At 43.8% G+C, this 21142-nt stretch overlaps 4 protein-coding genes and 1 non-coding gene across 7 annotated transcripts; 3 read left to right on the top strand and 2 right to left on the bottom strand.

Moving 5' to 3' along the window:
* The first annotated feature begins 47 nt into the window (after positions 1-47).
* Positions 48-2063, top strand: chmp5a (charged multivesicular body protein 5a). Its single transcript, XM_049747362.1, has 8 exons — positions 48-256; positions 634-738; positions 812-858; positions 982-1075; positions 1165-1236; positions 1343-1451; positions 1591-1706; positions 1776-2063. The coding sequence occupies exons 1-8, from the start codon at positions 188-190 to the stop codon at positions 1824-1826; spliced, it is 663 nt and encodes a 220-aa protein (XP_049603319.1). The 5' UTR covers positions 48-187; the 3' UTR covers positions 1827-2063.
* Positions 2064-2664: 601 nt separating this feature from the next.
* Positions 2665-2757, bottom strand: trnar-ucu (transfer RNA arginine (anticodon UCU)). Its single transcript has 2 exons — positions 2721-2757; positions 2665-2700 (listed from the first exon to the last, which is right to left on the bottom strand). It is a non-coding gene; the product is annotated as a tRNA-Arg (tRNA).
* A 269-nt stretch (positions 2758-3026) lies between these two features.
* Positions 3027-5758, top strand: bag1 (BCL2 associated athanogene 1). Of its 2 annotated transcripts, XM_049746256.1 has the most exons (7): positions 3027-3167; positions 3472-3600; positions 3670-3752; positions 3816-3929; positions 4063-4170; positions 4435-4497; positions 4580-5758. In XM_049746256.1, the coding sequence occupies exons 1-7, from the start codon at positions 3131-3133 to the stop codon at positions 4667-4669; spliced, it is 624 nt and encodes a 207-aa protein (XP_049602213.1). In that variant the 5' UTR covers positions 3027-3130; the 3' UTR covers positions 4670-5758. The 2 variants fall into 2 exon arrangements, with proteins under 2 accessions (XP_049602213.1, XP_049602212.1); XM_049746255.1 differs by having other exon boundaries at positions 4435-5758.
* myl12.2 (myosin, light chain 12, genome duplicate 2) lies at positions 4221-6714 on the bottom strand. Of its 2 annotated transcripts, none has more exons than XM_049746257.1 (4): positions 6558-6714; positions 6086-6301; positions 5865-6026; positions 4221-5562 (listed from the first exon to the last, which is right to left on the bottom strand). In XM_049746257.1, exons 2-4 carry the CDS (start codon positions 6267-6269, stop codon positions 5390-5392), a joined length of 519 nt encoding a protein of 172 aa, XP_049602214.1. In that variant the 5' UTR covers positions 6270-6301; positions 6558-6714; the 3' UTR covers positions 4221-5389. The 2 variants fall into 2 exon arrangements, with proteins under 2 accessions (XP_049602214.1, XP_049602215.1); XM_049746258.1 differs by having other exon boundaries at positions 6086-6298; positions 6558-6668.
* A 347-nt stretch (positions 6715-7061) lies between these two features.
* myom1a (myomesin 1a (skelemin)) lies at positions 7062-19044 on the top strand. Its single transcript, XM_049746251.1, has 37 exons — positions 7062-7235; positions 7767-8005; positions 9174-9323; positions 9405-9591; positions 9663-9820; positions 9976-10068; positions 10159-10247; positions 10337-10378; positions 10522-10683; positions 10767-10928; positions 11077-11218; positions 11283-11482; positions 11551-11604; positions 11841-11965; positions 12034-12217; positions 12288-12462; positions 12645-12766; positions 13493-13689; positions 13757-13883; positions 14034-14218; positions 14281-14395; positions 14507-14663; positions 14817-14923; positions 15098-15142; positions 16129-16265; positions 16341-16485; positions 16589-16648; positions 16714-16781; positions 16863-16988; positions 17473-17560; positions 17631-17669; positions 17752-17857; positions 17994-18157; positions 18247-18283; positions 18397-18419; positions 18497-18552; positions 18628-19044. The coding sequence occupies exons 2-37, from the start codon at positions 7812-7814 to the stop codon at positions 18895-18897; spliced, it is 4491 nt and encodes a 1496-aa protein (XP_049602208.1). The 5' UTR covers positions 7062-7235; positions 7767-7811; the 3' UTR covers positions 18898-19044.
* Positions 19045-21142: the final 2098 nt, after the last annotated feature.

Below are 21142 nucleotides of genomic sequence, written 5' to 3'. Positions count from 1 at the left end.
GGAACAAAAGCGAAGGCGAAACCTACCTCAACGCTCATTGGCTGTTTCCCTCACACCGACCAATTGCAATTTATCTCTGCTGCCTCCCACTTCCGGGTGTCTTCAATGGATAAATCCGTTCACCTTTGACGGGCGATATATTGTGTGTTTTGACGCGAAATTAACTCTTGTTTTCCCCGTAAAAAAAATGAACAGAATATTTGGACGCAGTAGATCAAAAGGACCTGGTCCGGATCTTTCGGAGTGTATCGGCAATGTGAGTAGTTTATTATGGCTTCTGTTTATTTTCTCGCATCGTGACTCTCCAGGCTATTTGTAATTAATCTCTTAAGTACAGTGTTATTTTTGTGTTGTTTTAGTGATTTAAACGTGCTCCGATTATCCTGGTATAAAGACTGATTATCAGTAGGTGACAGTGGGAGGAGTTTATTATTCATTATTCCGTTTATTTTTTCTCGTAGGGTGACGCGCCGGGCTATTTGTAATTAATTCCTAACTATAGTGTTAATTATGTGTTGTTTAAACGTGCCCGGATCACCCTGATATAAAGACAAATCAAGATATAAAGATATATCAAGATGTCTCAGGAGTAAGAATGGTGTGGGTCGATTTAAAGCTTTGATGATGTCTCAGGTGGACGCCAGAGGTGAGTCCGTCGAGAAGAAGATAGGCATGCTGGATGCGGAGCTTGCCAAGTACAAGGACCAGTTGAAGAAGCTGAAGGATGGGCCCTCCAAGGTGGGAGTTACTAAACAGCGATCAATGGAAACTAAATAAACCAGACGTGGTCTTTATTTTCCTTTATTTTTAGAACATGGTGAAACAGAAAGCCATGCGAGTGCTGAAGCAAAAGAAGATGTGAGTACGCACACAAATTTCAACACCACCCTCATATAAATGCACAGGGCAGGCTGAATTAGTTATTATATTTGATTCAAAAACAGCACCAAAGTTTCCAATACTTGTATTTCTGTCACACAGGTATGAGAGTCAGCGAGAGCAGCTGGCTCAGCAGGCTTTCAACATGGAGCAGGCCAACTACACGCTCCAGACGCTCAAGGACACCAAGTCCACCGTAAGACTTGCTGCCTTCTTTCTGTGCAATCTTTCCTCTTCCTTCTTTGCAAGTCATGACGACATCACCCTTTGTTGTTCTTTGGACAGGTGGACGCCATGAAGATGGGCGCCAGGGAGATGAAAAGAGCCTACAGGGAAGTCAAAGTGGACCAGATTGATGTATGTCAAGTTATCTCCATCCATCATCCATCCATCCATCCATCAATCGATAGTAATCTATCGATCTAGCACCCTGTTTATCTACCTGTCCATCTATCTTGTCCAGGACCTGCAAGACCAACTGGAGGACCTCATGGAGGACGCCAACGAGGTTCAGGAGGCCATGAGTCGCAGCTACGGCACTCCTGATATTGATGAGGAGGATCTGGAAGCCGGTATGCTTCAGCGGCAGCTAGCAATGCAGTTTGACGCCTTTTTTTTTTTAATTGCCTCCAGGTTGCCAAAGTGCTCACACCAGAATGAGCAGCGCAACTGAAAGTGATTTTATTTGAAAGTCGTGATTGGCGTTTTCAGAGCTGGACGCACTGGGTGATGAGCTGCTGCAGGACGAAGACACTTCTTACTTGGATGATGCTTCGACCGCTCCATCCATCCCCGAGGGCATTCCCGGAGAAAGCAAGACAGACAAGGTAAGATTCATTCTTCGATCATACATAATGCTCACACATACAATAGTCACATGTTTCTTGTGTTTGCAGGATGGCGTCTTGGTGGACGAGTTTGGCCTCCCGCAGATTCCCGCCAGTTAAATGCACACGTCTGCTGCACTTAATATTTATTTATTTAATTTTTAATGTCATGATTGATAACTACTATTTCATACAGGCCTAAAATATACTCATCTTCGCAGTGATAAACATAATTTCAGCACATGTTCGACAGTTAATTAATTGATTGATATTGACAGTATTCATTTTCTGATTTGTGAGTGGCATTGAGAGCTTCTGTAGATTTACTGTTTGAATTAAATCTTAATTTGTTGGTTATTGTAGTCCATCCATCCATCCATCCATTTTCTGAACCGCTTAGTCCCCACGGGGGTTGCGGGCGTGCTGGAGCCTATCCCAGCCATCATCGGACAGTAGGCGGGGGACACCCTGAACCGGTTGCCAGCCAATCGCAGGGCACACAGAGACAGACAACCATTCGCACTCACACTCACACCTAGGGACAATTTGGAGTCTTCAATCGGCCAACCAAGCATGTTTTTGGAATGTGGGAGGAAACCGGAGCGCCCGGAGAAAACCCATGCGGGCCCGGGGAGAACATGCAAACTCCACACAGGGAGGGCCGGAGGTGGAATCGAACCCGCACCCTCCTAACTGTGAGGCGGACGTGCTACCCAGTGCGCCACCGAGCCGCCCCGGTATGAGAAATTATCATTCCAAATTAATTTATCATTAAAGAAGTTTAAAGATGCAAAATTACATTGATTTGTTAATTTTAAAGAAAAGTCTCATATCAGAAATCATATTTGTAGATTAGAGAATTTACATTGACAATCATTATTAGTCCTTACAACAGTTGTCTAGGTTCAACATCTGGATCTTACCACCAATGTCCACTTATCAGCTCTCTCTCAAAACACGACTCTGGTGGGACTCGAACCCACAACCTTTGAATTACTCCCCTAGTATTTGTGCTAGAAGTCCAATGCGCTATCCATTACGCTACAGAGCCTATTGATACGTCCAGCTGACTCACACTAATTAAAATATTTTGGACTTATTGTACGGCTGCCATTGCTTCGAAAGGAATAAAGCAACGTTTGTGCTGCAAAAGTGGTGAATAAAACTATTGTATTCTCGCGATATTCAGCGAAAGGCAGTATTTTTAATTCATTAAATTTATTTTTGTTTGTGATTGTATGTCATGATCTATTGTGACATTATTTAATATCACAATAATATACATTTAATATTTAAATAATATCACTCTTTCGTGGAGAGAGTGGGCGGGGTGAACTGCTTCTGCTTACCCGGAAGTAGTTATCTTATTGTTAGCGCTTAGCAGTTATTCATGCAGCGTTTTATTTAAACGACGAAATTTAAACATGTCGACGCAAGCTATCACTGTCATTGTCGCTTACGGTAATATAACATTCCAATTCTTATTAGATATTCCAAAGAAAGAATTATACTTAATGTTGTGGGTGAATAACAGTCTTCGGAAATAAATGGCTTGCTAGCGTGTTTGCTAACGAGGCAAATGTTTAATTGAAAGGGCATAAATACCCTCGTAACACATGCCCCGCCTCTTGCATTTTAAATATTATATAAATGTGTGTCGCCTGGGATAGGTTCAAGTTGACCTCCTGGCTTTTAATATGGGCAAACCCTATACAAAAGGATGGATGGATAGGTGTTTATTGTTATTGTCAATTCCCGACTCCAGGCTCTACAAAGCACAGCATCACGGTGACCAGTCAAGAGGATGGAAAGTGTCCCACTGTCAAAGACCTGTCAGATCGTCTCAATCAAATCACCGGAATCCCTCCGGCCTCTCAGAAGCTCATCTTCAAGGGTATGGTTCACTTTAGGACCAATGTCCGTGCCATTGCTTCTCCTCATTGGACTTCTGCTGACCTTGCAGGAAAGTCGCTGAAGGACTTGGAGCAGACACTGTCCAGCTTCGGGGTAAAGAATGGATGCAAGCTCATGATGATTGGAAAGAGGGTGAGGACTCTACTCTTTGTGAATGAGTATGCAATGGTGTATAAAGGTGAATTCTGTCAACAGAACAGTCCTGAGGAAGAAGCTGAGCTGAGGAAGCTGAAAGATATTGAAAAAACTGTGGAGCAAACGGCAAAAAAGCTGGAGAAGGTCGACGGGGAGTTGACTGGACTCAAGAATGTATGTGCATTTGTCTATTCGTTTTTGAGGGCAATGGTTTTGCATTAAAGAAAGAAACTTTCCAGAAAAAATGTATAATTTCAAGGAAAAAAAGTTGGGTTTTTTTCCTCAAACTTCTTTTTTTTTTTAACAGGGATTCTTGGCCAAAGATCTTCAGGCTGACGCTCTGGGCAAACTGGACCACAGAGTGAAAGTCGCGGCCGAACAGTTCATGAAGATCCTGGAGCAGATTGATGCTCTGGTAGTCTATTTCGTACTTGCAATTGAATCCATGAAAAAAGTAGGACAGCGTTTCCTTCACTTATGAGTTTTAATTCGGGCACATTCCCAACTGAACACATTTGGAATCTCAAATCATCTTTCCCCAAAATGAATGCAAAAGTGCACCAAAGTTTTTGTAGTATGTTTTTTAGTAAACCAACAGCATAGCTAGCAATTGTAACTTAAATTCTTGCTAACAACTCAAAATTAACCAAGTGAAAAAAACTATTTTATTTGCCATCAGAGCATCCCGGAAAACTTCAACGACTGCCGGCAGAAGAAAAAGGGCCTTGTGAAAATGGTGCAGGTGAGTGCTCAGACTCCATTCCCTCCGTTAAAACAACAGAAAAAAATCTCCCAGTGTTTCACACAAGATGTCCTCACATCAGGATTTCTTGGCCCAGTGTGACAAGATGGAGGCTTGCATATCAGACCACCTGACAAAGATCCAGTCTAAAAATCTGGCCCTAGCGGACTGAAGACATAGTCATATTTTTGTTCTTGCTCTGTGAGCAACTACTGTGCTGTGTACAAAGAGCACCTCTTTAGTCTCCGTTCTATTTATTACAACAGTGGTGCCTTGAGACACGAGTGACTTGACAAACAAGTTGTTGGAAATATGAACAGTCATTTGGAATTTTCTATTTTTAACTTGAGCGCACTTTTTTAGATATGAGTACTGTAAGATAGCATAGGGTGGGTTATAGCATTTCCATTCGTTTCATTGGTGAAAGATGATTTGAGTCCTGAGCATAGCCACGGAACAAATTTCACTCGTATCTCAAAGCGCCACTGAAGCGTACTCTGTTCTTTAGCGTTTTGGATTGTAGTGTGCTTCACGATTTTGATCAGTTTCTTTACAGCGTGTGTGATACTCAAAGCGGCGTATTTTTGATCAAAACATCCAAATGCTCAGAAGCAGCAGTTAACGTATTTTTTTTACTCTTGTATGAGTTGAAATATTCCTGCTGCGTTAAGTAAAAAGGCGGCCTTTTGCATCAAGGGGTGATCGATCGATAACAATAATCAGTCACAGTAATGTGCCGTTTGTGACATGTGGATGACGTAATGTTCAAGTTTGGTCAGCGTCTTAGTGATGTGCAAATGAGCAGGAAGCCGCTACATAACAACCTTCCAGTGGGCTATACAAAACACAGAACGGAGAACTCCTCCACTTGTTGGTTGGGTCGAGTCGGCGGCTAATCGTCCTTGTCCTTGGCACCGTGTTTGAGGATACGCGTGAACGCCACATAGTTGAAGTTGCCCTTCTTGTCGATGGGCGCCTCCCGGAAGAGCTCGTCCACTTCCTCGTCTGTGAACCTGTCGCCCATGGTAGTCAGCAGCTCACGCAGCTGTTCTTCCTGGATCATACCTGCGGGAGCCGCAAAGGGATCATCATGTTTTACTCGTAATGTAACAAATACAGTAGTCATCCTTTGAACTGGTCCTACTGTTAGAAATTTTCAAATGATACTCACCACCTGTACAGTTAAAAGTTTCACAATGGCAACAAATTAATTAGCTACTTTTAATTTATTGTGGGACTAATAAAAGTATATCTACTGTAATTCTCCTTGTCTTATTAATGGGATTTCTGACAAGGACCGAGGAGATGCAACTTGGGTCAATACATGATCTGTTCCGTGGCCCCTCTCCATCTTCAAACACACTCACCGGTGCCTTCCTCGTCAAAGCAGGCGAAGGCATTACGGATGACGTCCTCGGGGTCGGTGCCGTTCAGCTTCTCCCCGAACATGGTGAGGAACATGGTGAAGTTGATGGGACCCGGAGCTTCGTTCATCATGGCCTCCAGGTAGTTGTCAGTGGGGTTTTTACCTGAAGAAAAACGACTGTGTGTTAACTAGTCATAAGTTGTTTTTGTGTTCAGCATCTACCTAGAGAGGCCAACATATCGTGCAGGTCCTCCTTGTCGATGAAGCCATCCCTGTTTTGGTCGATCATGTTGAAGGCCTCTTTAAACTCCTGGATCTGGGACTGATCAAACATAGCAAACACGTTGGAGGTGGCCCGTTGAGGGCGCTTCTTTGTGTTCTTGCCCTTGGCCCTTTTGCTCGACATGTTGGCGAATCCAAAGTCCCCTTCTCCACCTACTGGAACGCAAAAATTCACAATATGCACAATACATTTAGCCTAATTGAGTTCTTCCAGTTTTGCACTGTAATTACAGCAATTGTAACCACAACCGTCGGACAATTCATTCAATCGTGTCATGACGCTGCACACCATCATCTCAGTGCGTTAGCTAGCTACGCTAACCTATTTAAACCACCGATGGAGGTGGTAAAAAAGGCGCACAATTACGCTTTCAGTTAAATGAGTCAAATATTTGCAAATAAAGCCACGCACCTTGGAATATTGACGAATAATTATTAGTCACGCAGAAGTGCCAGTGCGTCCTGGGAATGTTTAGAAGGCGGGACTAGTGGTGGACTTCCTGTTTACTAAATGGACCAATCATAAACTTGGCCGGTGGTGTTTTACTTCCTGTTTACCTAACGGACCAATCAGAGAGGTGGTCTCCCTTCTACACTCCAGTGCTTTAGGGGGCGCCATTGCACATATAAAATGGCACTGGACAATGGAGAAGAAGTAATGACAGTACTTTCGCCACTAAGCGGCGGTGTCAACTTTAGGTAGAGAAACATGGTTAAACATCTAAACATGTAAATAATTCATGTATTTTATAACGAACATGCACCATTACATCTCAAAAAACGACTTGATCATGAGTGAAATTAATTGATTGTAATGACACAGTAATTGCAAGCCAAGAGGTGGTGGAGTAAACCAAGGAGCACCTCTCTTTCTCCTTGTGATCTAAATTTAAATGTGTCCCAGCCTTAAAAGGTCCTGAGGGTGTCTTGTGCGTTCTGCAGGGTGGCAGCATTATTTTTGGTCTGTGGACCACTCTCTTGTCCACTGGCCTTCACCCCTGCTTGCCTTCCCTCGTCCTGGATTTGCTTGATTTAACATTTTGAACACCTCATATTTATCCATTGTTGGATTCCTGCAGACTTCGTTGTGGTAAGCCCTGTTTATTTCTTAAATTAACAAGAACTTTGCGTGCTAAATTGTGTCATCTATAAATTAGAAGGCTGCTCTAGCTGGTTAGTCATGTTACATTTTTATGTAATATATTGGGAATGTTAACATGACATGCTGTATTTTTTGTTGTTTTTAAATGACATGATATACAATTTATATATTATATCTCCTCAACTTTGGACTTTATTCATGTTTATATATTTATATTATTATATTAATCATTATTATTTCTATTATTTTATCTTATACAGGTATATTTATATCCATATATTTAAGCACTTTTTTCTTAGGACATTTTTAAGGTTAAACTTTTTTTCCCTTTATTATTTTCTTCCACTGCAAGATTACACGCGGAGATCACAAATACAAATTTACGTTAATAAATCAATTCACACATATATATCAGGAAATCTAGGACTTCAATTGACCTACAAACATTCCGTGCGGTCATAAATCAATCTACAATGGTCATCAATATATCCATGATGTAACAATACTGTTTCTTTCTAGAACTGGTCCAGACTAAGTGTGTGACATTGCGGAGCGGCCCCCAAGATGTCAGGATCAGTACAAGTGTCACAGAAGGAGCAGCAGCTCCAGCATCGCAAGGAGCAGCATCAGAAGGAGCTTCATCACCATGAACGACATCAGCAGCAACAGCAGCATCACTATGAGAGCAGCAGTCACTTGAGCACCAAATCCTCCGTTAGCAAACAGTCCTTCTCCACTTACAAGACCACCAGCCGTCGGTAAGACAGTCTGAAATAAAATGTAGAGAACCCATGCTAACAATTAGCATTTCTGCGGCGGTGTTGTTGCAATGGAGATCTGACCACAAATGCTGCTGCAACACATGTAGACAGGCAATGTCATTTTACACTTTTTCAACTCTGTGAATACTACACCATCATTCTTCAATAACAGACGTGCTCTTGTTTTATCTTCAATTTTAGGAATAGTTTCATCCCTAAGTATTGATTAAAAAAGACTCATGGAAAATCTCCAGCTTAGCAGCTGCAGCCTCATTGTTAGGTGTCAAAGTGCATATCAATTTAGGACAACAGAACACAAGTCGACATGTATTGTCATGTCCTAAGTGTGTCACTATCTCTATAAAGAGGCCAGGGAAGGAATTTGAGCTGGTTGAGTGCTGCCAGATACATTCATGACCAGCTGGGCTATTTATGAAAGCTGAGCAGGCCACTTTACTGAAGGGAACCTCTCTCAGGTTAGAGGCTTTCATTGTTATTTTTTTCCCCAATGCATTTCAGTAAGCAAAAATGTTTTGTGATAGAGCCAAATAAAAGTTTCACATTCAAAGAACCAGAATTTTCTGTCCCATTATCTTTCCATATAGTACTTATCCTGTTATGTATTTATAAACGGCTAACCAAATGGTGTTCAGGATCAGGCTTAGGTGGACTGAAATACATCTTTCATTTTAACATTCAGTGCCAAAAAATTATACTTGCATGCATGTCGGACCCCTTAAAATAAACCAATGCACATTTCAGTCATTGTAATAAAGAGACAAGCATGGACAAGCATAGAATCCAACTATCACAGCGAACCCTGAATTTAGGAACTGTGAGGCAGATGTACTAAACACTAGTGCACAGTGCTTCCCAAGTGCAACATATTATGGAGAACTAAATCACAGTAATGGCTTGAGGTATATTTGCCTAAGTTTGCTTAACTTATTGCTAACAATGCTAACAACTTCACATGCTAATGGTTAACGATTATTAGCGTCAATGTTTTGTTTTTGTATGGAGGCTGAAGCGGATTAAATACACTTCCATTCAATTCAATTGAGAAAGATGATTTGAAGTATAAATGTTTTGAGTTACAAGTGTGCTCAGGTGATGAATTCAACTTGTATGTCAAGGCACCACTGATTTCTGTGTTCCTTTCAAGCGTGAAAACCACCGTGAAGAGTGAGAAGAAGGAGCTGGAGCAGGTGGTGAAGTCGTTGAGTCCACTACCAAAGCGAGCCAGGCGCACCTACCTGGCCACTGACCTGGACAAGGAAGTCATCGGCTATGTGATTCCGATCTTCAGAGCCAAGTGATTATTCCTCCGGAAATGTCATCCGAGTGTAATTTAGACGTTTTGGATTTGTGTGAAAATGACCTTTTGATTGTGAAGCCATGAAGAGGTGCGCGGGTTGATGGAGGCCCGCGAGGACGATGTGACCGAGGAGGGTATCAACTATGTGGCCATGAGGAGCCTGTTTGTCCGGGAGGCCAAGGAGGCGATGGAGGTCAGGGTGGAGAAAAAGTCCAGGACTACAGAAATCCGAGAGTCCGCTGAGCGCGTGCAACTGAGCAGGACTGTAAGGAATCCTTGATAAAAAAAAATTCTATCACATTTAATAGCCTAATACAAATCTCTGTGTGGCCACAGTTGGATGAGTGGACGGAGTTCCGCAAGAAAATGAACCCAGATTGCCTGATGCATCCCCCGGAGATGACCACCAAGCCTCGTGGACTGACCGTGTGGGAAGGCGAGACCATCCGGCTGCACTGCACCGTGGCGGGGTGGCCCAGACCAAGGATTGCCTGGTACTGGAATTATTCAAATTATCATCATACAAGCGTAAAGAGAAGTTAAAATTTGTTTATGAAAGTTGGATTACAGGATTTTTGTTACTTTGAAATGTTGTCGGTTCCAATTTGACGGTATTGTAAAGTGTGTGTGTGTCGGTGCTGCATTCAAGGTACAAAAACAACGTGCTGATCGACGCCAAGGCACACTCCGAGAAATACACCGTGGAGAGCACTTACAACATGCATTACCTGGAGATCAAGAAGTAGGTAATCACCAAGCCTCGTTGACGCGGGCCCCAGAAATTCACATTCATGTCGGACGAAGCTGAATTTGCGTCGTTTTTGCACCCCAGCTGCGACTTCCTCGACACAGCCGCGTATCGGGTGTCCGCACTCAACGTGAAAGGAGAAATGTCCTGCGTGGCCACGGTGGTTGTAAAACGTAAGTCAAAGTTCCATCAATGCCTTTTAAGCAAAGTGTGTGTTTTTGTTGATTTATTTTTTTTTTGTTTGACTTTTCATTTTTTTCAGGTTTCCATGATGAGGAAAGAGAAACGATAGTGACCCAACCTCGTGAGTCCGCCGTCTCAATAATAGCTTAATAATATTATTTTGGGGAATTATAGTTATGCAAAATATGTAATTATTTTTACTTACTTTGCCAAAAGGAGAAAAGATTTCTCTGTATGTCCGTGAAAGCGTCTTCTGTATCACAGGCGGCTTCAGCTCTGAGCACGGTGTCACGTTCGAGACGACCATCCTGGACAAATTCAACGTGGCGTCCGGTCGCGAGGGCGAGACAGTGAGCATTGGTTGCACCGTCATCGTTTATCCCACCGTCAAGAACTACAAGCCCGACGTGGTGTGGTACCGAAACGGTGAGTCGACCCACTGGCGGGACAATGCGACCCACCTGTTCTGAATGTTGAATTTGAAATCTTTTCACTTTCCCCACGATCAGGTGTGCCCCTGAAGGCATCGCCATGGGTGCATACACAATGGGCCGGGCAGCGTGCCACCCTGACACTGACTCACCTCAACAAGGAAGACGAGGGCATGTACACCATGCGTGTCGTCACCAAGTCGGGCTATGACACCTACTCGGCCTACGTGTTTGTCAAAGGTAGGTCATGTTCTTCTACACCAGAATGATTAAGGAAGTTAGCTCCACCCCTGATTTATCTAGTCGGGATTGTGTCCCAAGACTTTTGTCCAAAAAGTAGGTCAGATAGCAGAGATTTAGAAACATGACTACTCACATATTTTGCTAGATGCTGACGTGGAGGTGGAGGGGGTCCCCGTAGCCCCCCTGGATGTACGCTGCCATGATGTCAACAAAGACTACGTGGTGGTGACCTGGAAGCAGCCCGCCGTGGAAGGCAGCAGCCCCATCCTGGGCTACTACGTCGACAGGTAGAGAAGAAACGTGTATCTCAAGGCACCGCTGGATTAAAACTCAAGTGGTGTGTTTTGTTAGATGTGAGGTTGGAACCCATCACTGGGCGCAGTGCAACGACACACCGGTCAGGTACGCCCGCTTCCCCGTCACGGGCCTGGTGGAGGGCCGCTCGTATGTCTTCAGGGTGACGGCCCTCAACAAGGCGGGGGTGAGCCGCGCCTCACGTATCTCCGAGACGGTGGTTGCCATGGATCCCTTTGACCGGGCCCGCCTCCTTGGTGAGGAACAATCTAGGCGGTTCTAACTAAGTGAACTTCTTCAAAATATTGATGCTCTTTTTCACCAGGACCTTCCGCCCCTTGGACTGGCATGATCAAGTTCACAGAGGAGGACCACACTGGTATTTATCTGGAAAGTCTGCACTGCACTTTTACTTTTTCCACATTTTATTTGCTCATAGTGAAAATCTGCCAACCCCGCCCTCAAAAATCATTGTACAGTACCAACATATGCCACAAGTTGGCAGCAAAGCACTACATTGCTATAATATGAAATGTGGAAAAAGTAAGAATGGTGCAATGTATATGTTTTGTCCAAGTCTCTTCTATGAGCATCATCTTTATGATGTACCCCCAGCTGGAGTGGTACCTGGAGAACCCACTGAAGTTGAGGTTACAGAGGCAACCAAGAGCTACGTGGTGCTCGCCTGGAAACCCCCCGTTCAAAGGGGTCATGAAGGAGTGATGTATTACATTGAGAAGGTCAGAATAGTTCTTCTTCTTACTGGTATTTTTAAAATTGATTTAAAAATAGCTGCTGGCTGTTTCAGTGCGTTTCAGGCTCCGACACTTGGCAGAGGGTCAACACCAGCATGCCCGTCAAGTCTCCTCGCTTCGCCCTGTTTGATCTGTGCGAAGGGAAGTCCTACAGATTCCGAGTGCGCTGCTGCAACTCGGCGGGTGTGGGCGAGCCATCCGAAGCCACCGGCGACATCACCGTGGGAGACGTTCTCGGTGCGGCGATAACGTTACATATTCATTTCGCAATTATCGAAATGAACATCGTCGCTGTGTTTCTCGACAGACCTGCCTTCTTCTCCCGGCATGCCCGTGGCAACCAGGAACACAAGCACCTCCATGGTGGTCTCCTGGACGGCCTCCAAGGATGTCAAGAACCTGGTGGGCTACTACATCGAATACAGCGTGGTGGGCACCGACGTCTGGATCCCATGCAACAACAAGCCTGTCAAGCAAACCAGGTCAAACAGAAATCATATCGGCTGCTGTTTGTTATTTGGACAAAAGTATTGGGACATCTGACCCTTGTAGTCATTCATTACATTACTTCCCAAAAAGTCCAAAAGAATGATGATGATGTTGGTCTACTGTGTCACACCTTAGAATTGCAAACAAAAAATAACATTTCTGAATCTGTTTTCAGGTTCGTGTGTCACGGCCTCACCAGTGAGACCACATGCGTGTTCCGAGTGAAGGCGGTCAACGCCGCCGGCTACAGCTTGAGTTCCACGGCTTCGCTGCCAGAACTGGTGCGGGCGGCCATTTGTGAGTCTCCTCGCCGTTCTTCTTTTATTTGACTGACCTTTCGCTGCTCTCGCCCTTTCTCTCTCACCACCTCCGCTCCGACTTCATCAACTTGTAATATAGTGCTGAGAACACGTTCTTCTTGTGCTTTGACTGCCCTCCAATTTATTTGGTCATGGTTGGGAAATAAATCTTTTTTAACTGCTTTCTTCTTACTTAATATGGTCTGCCATGTATTGTTCTGCTTGCTTCTGCTCCTTATGGAAAATGGATTCTTTAATTGCTTGTATTCAATAGTTGTGTTGGTTTCTTCATAAAAATAGAAGAAAACATGCTACAGCTAAGGGAGCCATTTCCAATTATGAAAAGATCTGCTTAATATGTCCTTGAAGACTAACGTTATGTGCATGCGCACCGCTAAATCTTGTCTTTTTTTTGGGCCATGTGTGACTTAGATGTGGACATAGCTAACTCTTCAGGAGGCCTGGTTGGTGCATGGACAAGGTGAAAAAGGCTAAAAACATAAAAAAGCATGAAGCTTATGAGTCAAGCTTCTGTGTAAGTACTTTATCCATCATGATGGACTCTTTAAAAGCGTGCACGTGTGTGTGTGTGTTCAAACCATGCTGTAGTAGACCAAAAGTGTATTGTTGAAAGTTCTGCCAATGAGTTCTGCCGGCCCATCCATCCGAGATAATTTGCCACCTTTTACGTCTCATAATGAAACAAACGTGTAATATGTCCCAGCCGTTCCCGCTGCGCCGACGGATGTGCACCTACTGGAAGCTCACAGGGACACCATGGTGGTGGGCTGGAACGAGCCCACCAACAACGGAGGAGCTGACATCCGAGGATACTTTGTGGACTACAGGACCGTGAAGGGACGTGTGGTTAGCAAGTGGAATGAGCTCAACCTCCACGCCTTGACCACTACCTCCTATAAGGTGAGCTCCAGTCCAGTCACTTCTTCCGATTTTGCTGCTTAACTCAACTGTATCTGTTTCTTCTCAGGTGGAGAACCTGAAGGAGAACGTGGTTTACGAGTTCCAGGTACGCGCCATGAACATGGCGGGAGTCAGCGATGGCTCGGTGCCCAGTGCGGCTCTGAAATGCAATGAGTGGACTCTTACGGTGCCAGGTAGGTGACGCCCAACATGGCTCAGTGGCAAAATGGCCGACCCCTGAGATGGATTAAAAAAAAAAAAAAAAGTAGCCATACAAAGTATCCTTAAAATGCTCACCCCTGGTTTCTCATCCAAGGTTTTTTTTTTTTTCCCTCTCATCCAAGGTGGTCCCGTTGGTCTTCACGTTCTGGAGATCCGGGACTCCTCCATGGTGATCCTGTGGGAGCCGCCTTTGTTCGACGGCCGCTCTCCCGTCAACGGCTACTATTTGGACTTCAAGGAGGCGTCAGCCGGGGACGAAAGCTGGACGGCTGCCCACGAGGAGACCAACAAGTCCGCGTTCATGAAAGTGAGGAGCACTTTTGGAAATGAAAAGAGAGAAGCTCCTTTTGACTGTTGTTATCAATTCAGGTGAGCGGGCTACAAGCTGCTACATCCTATGTCTTCCGCGTGCGTGCTCAAAACCTCGCAGGTGTGGGGAATCCCTCGGAGGTCTTGGGTCCCATCATAGCCGAGAGTCGACCTGGTGAGCGCCAGTGTTATGTCCCTAAAGTATACAGCTTCACAATAAAGTCAACTATGAATATTTATCATTTTGAATGAAGGATATGTAAAGTAGCATTTACTGTCCCGTCAGGCACCAAGGAGATCTACGTGGACGTGGACGACGACGGCGTGATCTCTATGGTCTTCGAGTGCCCCGAGATGAGTGAAGGCTGCGAGTTTGTTTGGTCTAAGAACTACCAAGCTATCACAGACTCCTCCAGACTGACCATCGTCAAGGAGAAGGGCAGGTAGGCATCCAGTTCTCAAAGGTGTGCCGCAGGGTTCTGTACTCGGCCCATTAATGGACTGGAGTGTCCCATGGTGGAAACATGGGTAAAGATGGACCATCAAACACGGGTTACCTCTCATCAGCTTTGTATTTGGCGTGGTCCGTTTTCCAGGTCCAGAGCTATCTTCAACAACCCGTCCCTGGAGGATCTGGGCATTTTCTCCTGCTTAGTCACCAACATGGAAGGCGTCTCATCCAGCTACCAGCTCACAGAGGAAGGTGAGCCGTGTCTCCTTAATGCAATTGCGCTTTGCTGGGCATGTGGGGAGCCGCTTTGTAACTGATACACTCAATTCCCAGCTGCCAGACAAATGGAAAGTTGCACTCTGCGCTATGAGAAAAATGCTGAGGTGGGGACAATCACCATTTTAATTCTGCTCTTGTTGTTGACAGATCTGATGCGTCTGTTGGACATTAGCCACGACCACAAGTTCCCTGGTGAATATACGCCGCACCATCAGTAACACAGCTTTGATCCCTTTTCACTCATCACATTTTCACCAAAGTGCTACCATGAAATTCCATCACGATCCGTTCTGTGACAATGATCAAAACAGTACATTAATGTTGCTTTATTATCTGGTACAAGGATAGAAAATCATCTGGTACAAGGATAGTAGTTATTTTTACGTGTATCTACTTGTCATTTTAAGTTATTATTTATTATTATTATTTATTATTTATTTTTGGTTATTTTTTTATCTAGTTATTTAGTACTTGTAAATCTGCTATTCATTTATTTGTATTGTCTGTAATCTGCTATATTTGTTATTATATATACACGTATGTATATCAACTATATATATATGTTTATTTTTAATTTTTATTAATTTGTCATTTATTTAGTTCTTTTATCCATCCATCCATTTTCTGAACCGCTTAGTCCCCACGGGGGTCGCGGGCGTGCTGGAGCCTATCCCAGCCGTCATCGGGCAGTAGGCGGGGGACACCCTGAACCGGTTGCCAGCTAATCGCAGGGCACACAGAGACAAACAACCATTCGCACTCGCACTCACACCTAGGGACAATTTGGAGTGATCAATCGGCCTACCAAGCATGTTTTTGGGATGTGGGAGGAAACCGGAGGGCCCGGAGAAAACCCACGCGGGCTCGGGGAGAACATGCAAACTCCACACAGGGAGGGCCGGAGGTGGAATCGAACCCGCATCCTCCTAACTGTGAGGCGGACGTGCTACCCAGTGCATCACCGAGCCGCCCCTTAGTTCTTTTATATTTTATAATTTTATTTTGTTCCTTTTAGTTATATTTTTGTCCATCTATAAATTATTTTTTTATCATTTTTCTGTTTAATTTTTTTTGCTCATTTTTACAATTTGACATGAGTCAATTCAAAGCAGTAACAAAATACAAGTGTGTAAAGCATAAATCTAAGCATGCTGCTTTTTTTTTTTTTTTGTCTTCAGTTATTCCTTTTGTGAACGAAATGGCCATGGAGTTGCAAGAGAAGGGCCGTGTGCGCTTCTGGACTCAGGTGGAGAAGTTCAGCAAGGACTGTCAAGTAGAGTATGTTTTCAACGACACCATTCTTCAACAAGGAGATGTAAGAGCCAGACCTACTTGTGTATTTCCTCCTCCATTTCTTCCACAAACAAATTGTAATTCCCCCCCTCTCTAGAAATACACCATGAAATTCGACAAGACCACCGGCATCATCGAAATGTTCATGGATTCCCTGGAAGTCACAGACGAGGGAACGTTCACTTTCAATTTGGTGGACGGCAAAGCGAAGGGTGCCACCAGCCTGGTGCTCATAGGAGAAGGTACTTGACACATTTTTTTTTGTTCTGTAGTGAACGTGTATGTCCATTAAGGGGCAGTAGAAGATCACATTTCCTTTATGAAACTTTGCTATTCCCTCTGCAGAGTTCAAGGCGCTGCAGAAGAAGTCCCAGTTTGAAAGAGCAGAATGGCTCAGGAAACAAGGTATGTTTGCTTCCTCACACATTTTGTCATACATATATGTTTGCGTGGCATCTTTTCATCCACAGGTCCTCACTTTATCAAGTACCTGGACTTCACCATCACGTCACAGTGTGACGTCCTGCTGCAATGCACGGTAAAGACAAAAAAAACATCAATGAATAAACCAATCTTTTTTTCTTTTTTTTTTTAAACGCATCCTCATTTCTCTGCGCAGGTAGGAAACATGAAGGCGGACACGCAAATCATCTGGTACAAGGATAGCCTCTCGATCGGCGAGCGTGACGAAGCCGCCAAGAAGCTGGAGAAGGAGGGCGACGTGCTGACGTTTAATATCGGAAAGGTTGGCCATCACTGGGCAATGTGCTTCTGTTTTCTTCATACTTTAATGACCAAACTGCTTCTCGTGAAACTCATAACAAGCAATCTTTGGCCATAAGTATTGGAACATGACACATCTATCATTTTTCTTTCATGAGCATCATTTGGTGCTAGGTGTCCCAATACCTTTGTCCATAATGTGCATTTTGTTTTTTCTTTTCATCATCCATTATGTGCTTCTTGTCTGTTGCTATTAATGTGCTCCTGTGTCTTAATTTGCAGTGGGTTATTAAGCAGGACACGATAGAGCCGCCCGCTGAGGACGCTTCGCCGCTACTTCCAAGACCCAAAGTCTGGACCATGCATTTTATTTTTCGCATTTACTCCACGCTACCATTGTTTGCCATCATGTCTCGTCCGCAGTGTTGTCTGTTAAGCGGATCGTGCAATTATGGAAGACTCATCGGCGGACGTCACTGTTGTCTCTTTAACGTTTTGCACCTTAGATTTCCAAGAATGACGTGGGCATCTATGAAGTGTACCTGAGGGATGACAGAGGCCAAGATAAGAGCAGGTTCGATATGACTAATGAAGGTAAGTTTGCCGTGTTCATTCTGCGTGTTACTTTCCGACATTACAAACAGATGCATCTGTTCCTCTCCAGGCTACCGGGCTGTAATGAACGAGTTGTTCAGAGTGATTGGTGAGTCTCACAAGCTCCTAATAATGGATGTATAAACTGAAAGAAGTGTGTATTAAAATGATAAATACATTTCTCCCTCCAGCCAACTCTTCTACTCAAATTCAAGTCACCAGCACGGAGCACGGCATCATCCTGTCCTCCGACGTCACGTACTATCACGAGGAACAGTCCATCAACTGGCTGCACAAGTACGTCCGTGGAGATTTAAAAGTTTGAGTTACGCCAGTGGTCAAATTAAACTCATACCTCAAGGCACCACGGTACCGGAATGATAAACACTTTATTAGGCTAAAAAAATTGTGGTTTTCTTCCTGCACCACTAAGGGACGCCAAGATCACCGCTTCAGAACGTGTGAAGGCAGGAGTGACTGGCGAGCAGTTGTGGCTGAAGATCAATGAGCCCACAGAGAAGGACAAGGGCAGATACGCCGTCAACCTGTTTGATGGCAAGGATGGTGTCAAGCGTGTGTTTGAACTGTCTGGGCAAGGTGAGATGTTTTTTTTCTGATTCCAAATTAAATTCTATAGTTATTTGTAATAGATATTAATAATATGTGCGTGTGATTCCTTCATGCAGCATGGGAAGAAGCATTTGAGGAATTCCAAAAGCTCAAGTGAGTAAACAAACTCATGTGACTAAGTGGAAATAATAGTAATAATAATAGTAACCCCCCCCAACGAATGCTTCTTCATTCATTGACATTGTGACTCTTCTTCTTTCCTGTAGGGCGGCAGCCATCGCAGAGAGAAGTAAGTTGAGCCAAAGTATCTTGAATCATCTCTCCCCATTGAAATGAATGGAAATGCCATTAATCTGTTCTGTTTAGATCGCGCTCGTGTTATTGGAGGACTGCCAGATGTGGTTGCTATCCAAGAGGGCAAGGTAAAGTCATCTGACTTATTTCATATTATGCAAATTATTTTCCTGACTGTGTATTTTTTTTTTCCCCTACTTCAGTCCCTTAACCTGACCGGCAACGTGTGGGGCGAGCCCACACCCGAGGTGAGCTGGACCAAGAACGAGCGGGAGCTGGTGGCCGACAAACGCTACGTGCTCAAGTTTGAGCACGGCAAGTACGCCAGCATTGCCATCGACACAGTCACCCGTGCCGATTCGGGCAAGTACGCGCTAGTGGTGCGCAACAAGTACGGCACGGAGGCCGGCCAGTTTACGGTCAGCGTGTACAACCCGGAGGATGATGAAACCGTGGAGGAAGAGAAGAAGTAGGACTGAGGGTGGAAGAGTAAATTCACGAGTGATGGACGGCAGTGCAAAGGCAAGCAAAGTTTTCTTAGCATGTCAGTATTTTAAGTAACTTTTTCGAACAAGTTGGTTCTGTGAAGAAAGGAAACAATAAAATAACTGATATCTTCATATCTTCATTTGTTTTGTCATTTAACATGTACATTTAGGGGTAGGCAAGAAAATAATACACAACATATTAGATGAAATAGAATATACAAAGACATTACTTGGAAAAAAAATACTAAAATAGATATAACCTAGAAAATATCCAGAAATATTACATGAAAAATACAGAATAAATAATATTTTGGTTTTAGTACGGGGGAGCTGGGGAAATAATGATAGCCTTTTGATAAATAAATATTTTAAATATATTTACTTGTTATTTTATTATTATTTAGTAAATATATACACAAGTGAAAACCAACCATGAGCGTGCGCGTGCGCGCGTCCTGCTCCTGCCATCGTCGTCTTCATCTCGGAGATCCACACAACAGCGGCACCTCACCTCCGCTCGCATCCGCTGACCAGCTTGGTGGTCCCGGCCGCGTACACGTCATTCGGTCGGGGAGGCTCGGGACAAGTAGCAGTAGTAATAGTACGTAGTACTAGTAATAGTTTCACCCACGGGGACAACATCAAAGATGGAGGACACGGGGACTCGCTGATTCAAAAACAACAAACCTCCACCGAAGACAACAGAAGGTAAATTAAAAAGAATATATATACATATATATTTCATTTTATTTAAAAAGATTAACATATCTTTTAAAAGCAACGTTTATCATCTTGTCGCATCGCCAAAGCAGCTAGCGGCACTTAGCATCGAAGCTAGCTGACATTTTTTTTCCTCCTCAGCTTCGAATGATTGATTTAATTTTATTCCAAATCAGAGAATGGACTTTTGAAATAAATCCATTTAGAGGAATAAAAAACGCTTGTTTTCGGGAGTGATCAGAGAGCGCTTATTCGCGGTTGTCATTTCACGAAGAAGTCACTAGCAGTTAGCCGACGCTCGAGTACGGCTCATTCATTTTGGGCTTCTCCCATTTCAACTTGCCACACTTGTGTCGCCAACGTCCACCATTAGCCACCGTAAGAAATCTGTTTTTCTCCTCCCGACATTAGTGTTGTTGTCCAACCCACAAAACGTCTGCCGTGACGTTCAAATTCCCCGGTGACGTTCGTGAGTCATATCAGCTTTAATTTTGCTTTATTCGCTGAATGGCATTTTTGGAATATAGAAAAAAACATTTGTACAAAATGTGGTGCGTTTGTGTTGTGAACCAATGCGAGGAAGCTGAAATCTGGAAAGGGCCGGATAAACAGTAGTTGTGCTTCCCATTTTGGATTTTGGACCTATTATTGTGCAATGATTTGATCACGTGTTGTCAGACTTTATCATGGTATGCGACATTGCTAACTGTTATCGAGACAATAACAAAATCACATAATCTTGCTATCCAAAAACATTGTAATATTCATCTCTCAAGAGGCATGAGAGTGGTGCCTTGCTCAGTGACACCTGACAGTATTTAAAAGGCAGACTAGCATCTATCCAACAACAAGTTGCCACATTTTTTTTTTTTGTCTCAAATGACAGATGAACCGATTGCCCGGTTCAAAAGCACAACAAATCCTTCCAGATGACTTCTAAAAAAAATAAATAGCTGTCAGATCATTTAATTGACAAAAAAATGCTCTATAACTGCTGGAGGAGGATCTCTCAACTGTGAAGATTTACTAACTAGTCCTACGAAGCTGCCGGTATACAAAACCTTTTTTGACTAAAAATGCAAACACGCTGATGCCTTGAAATACGGGTGACCTAACCAACGGGTTTTTCAGTTGTTAGCGTAAGCCAAACTTGGTAAAACTAAACTTGAAATATGTGCAACCATCTATCTTCATGGAAGAAATATTAATTATGAAGGAGGTAAAAGAAAAACGACACGGGGGTGTTGGCGTTTACACAATGACGTTCCCCCTCGGGCTTTTCATGTAAAGCGTCACATGAGCATTTGTGTTTTCCTAATCTGCAAGTTACACAAGAACAAGGCCAGTCAAAATATCTTAGTCAGCGTGTATTAGCCAACATTTGAAAATCTTTCGATGACGACGTGTGATGTCTTCACACGCCACTAGACTTCATTTCGGCCAGAACTGACCGTGAGGTGAGCGGCCTTATTTGAAGCAATGTTGGTGTCCCTTTACTTTTGTCTTGTGA

The sequence above is a fragment of the Syngnathus scovelli genome, chromosome 17, assembly GCF_024217435.2.
Source record: "Syngnathus scovelli strain Florida chromosome 17, RoL_Ssco_1.2, whole genome shotgun sequence".
Taxonomy (NCBI): Eukaryota; Metazoa; Chordata; class Actinopteri; order Syngnathiformes; family Syngnathidae; genus Syngnathus; species Syngnathus scovelli.
The sequence above is the reverse complement of the archived record's forward strand: the minus strand, read 5'-3'. Positions and strand labels throughout refer to the sequence as shown.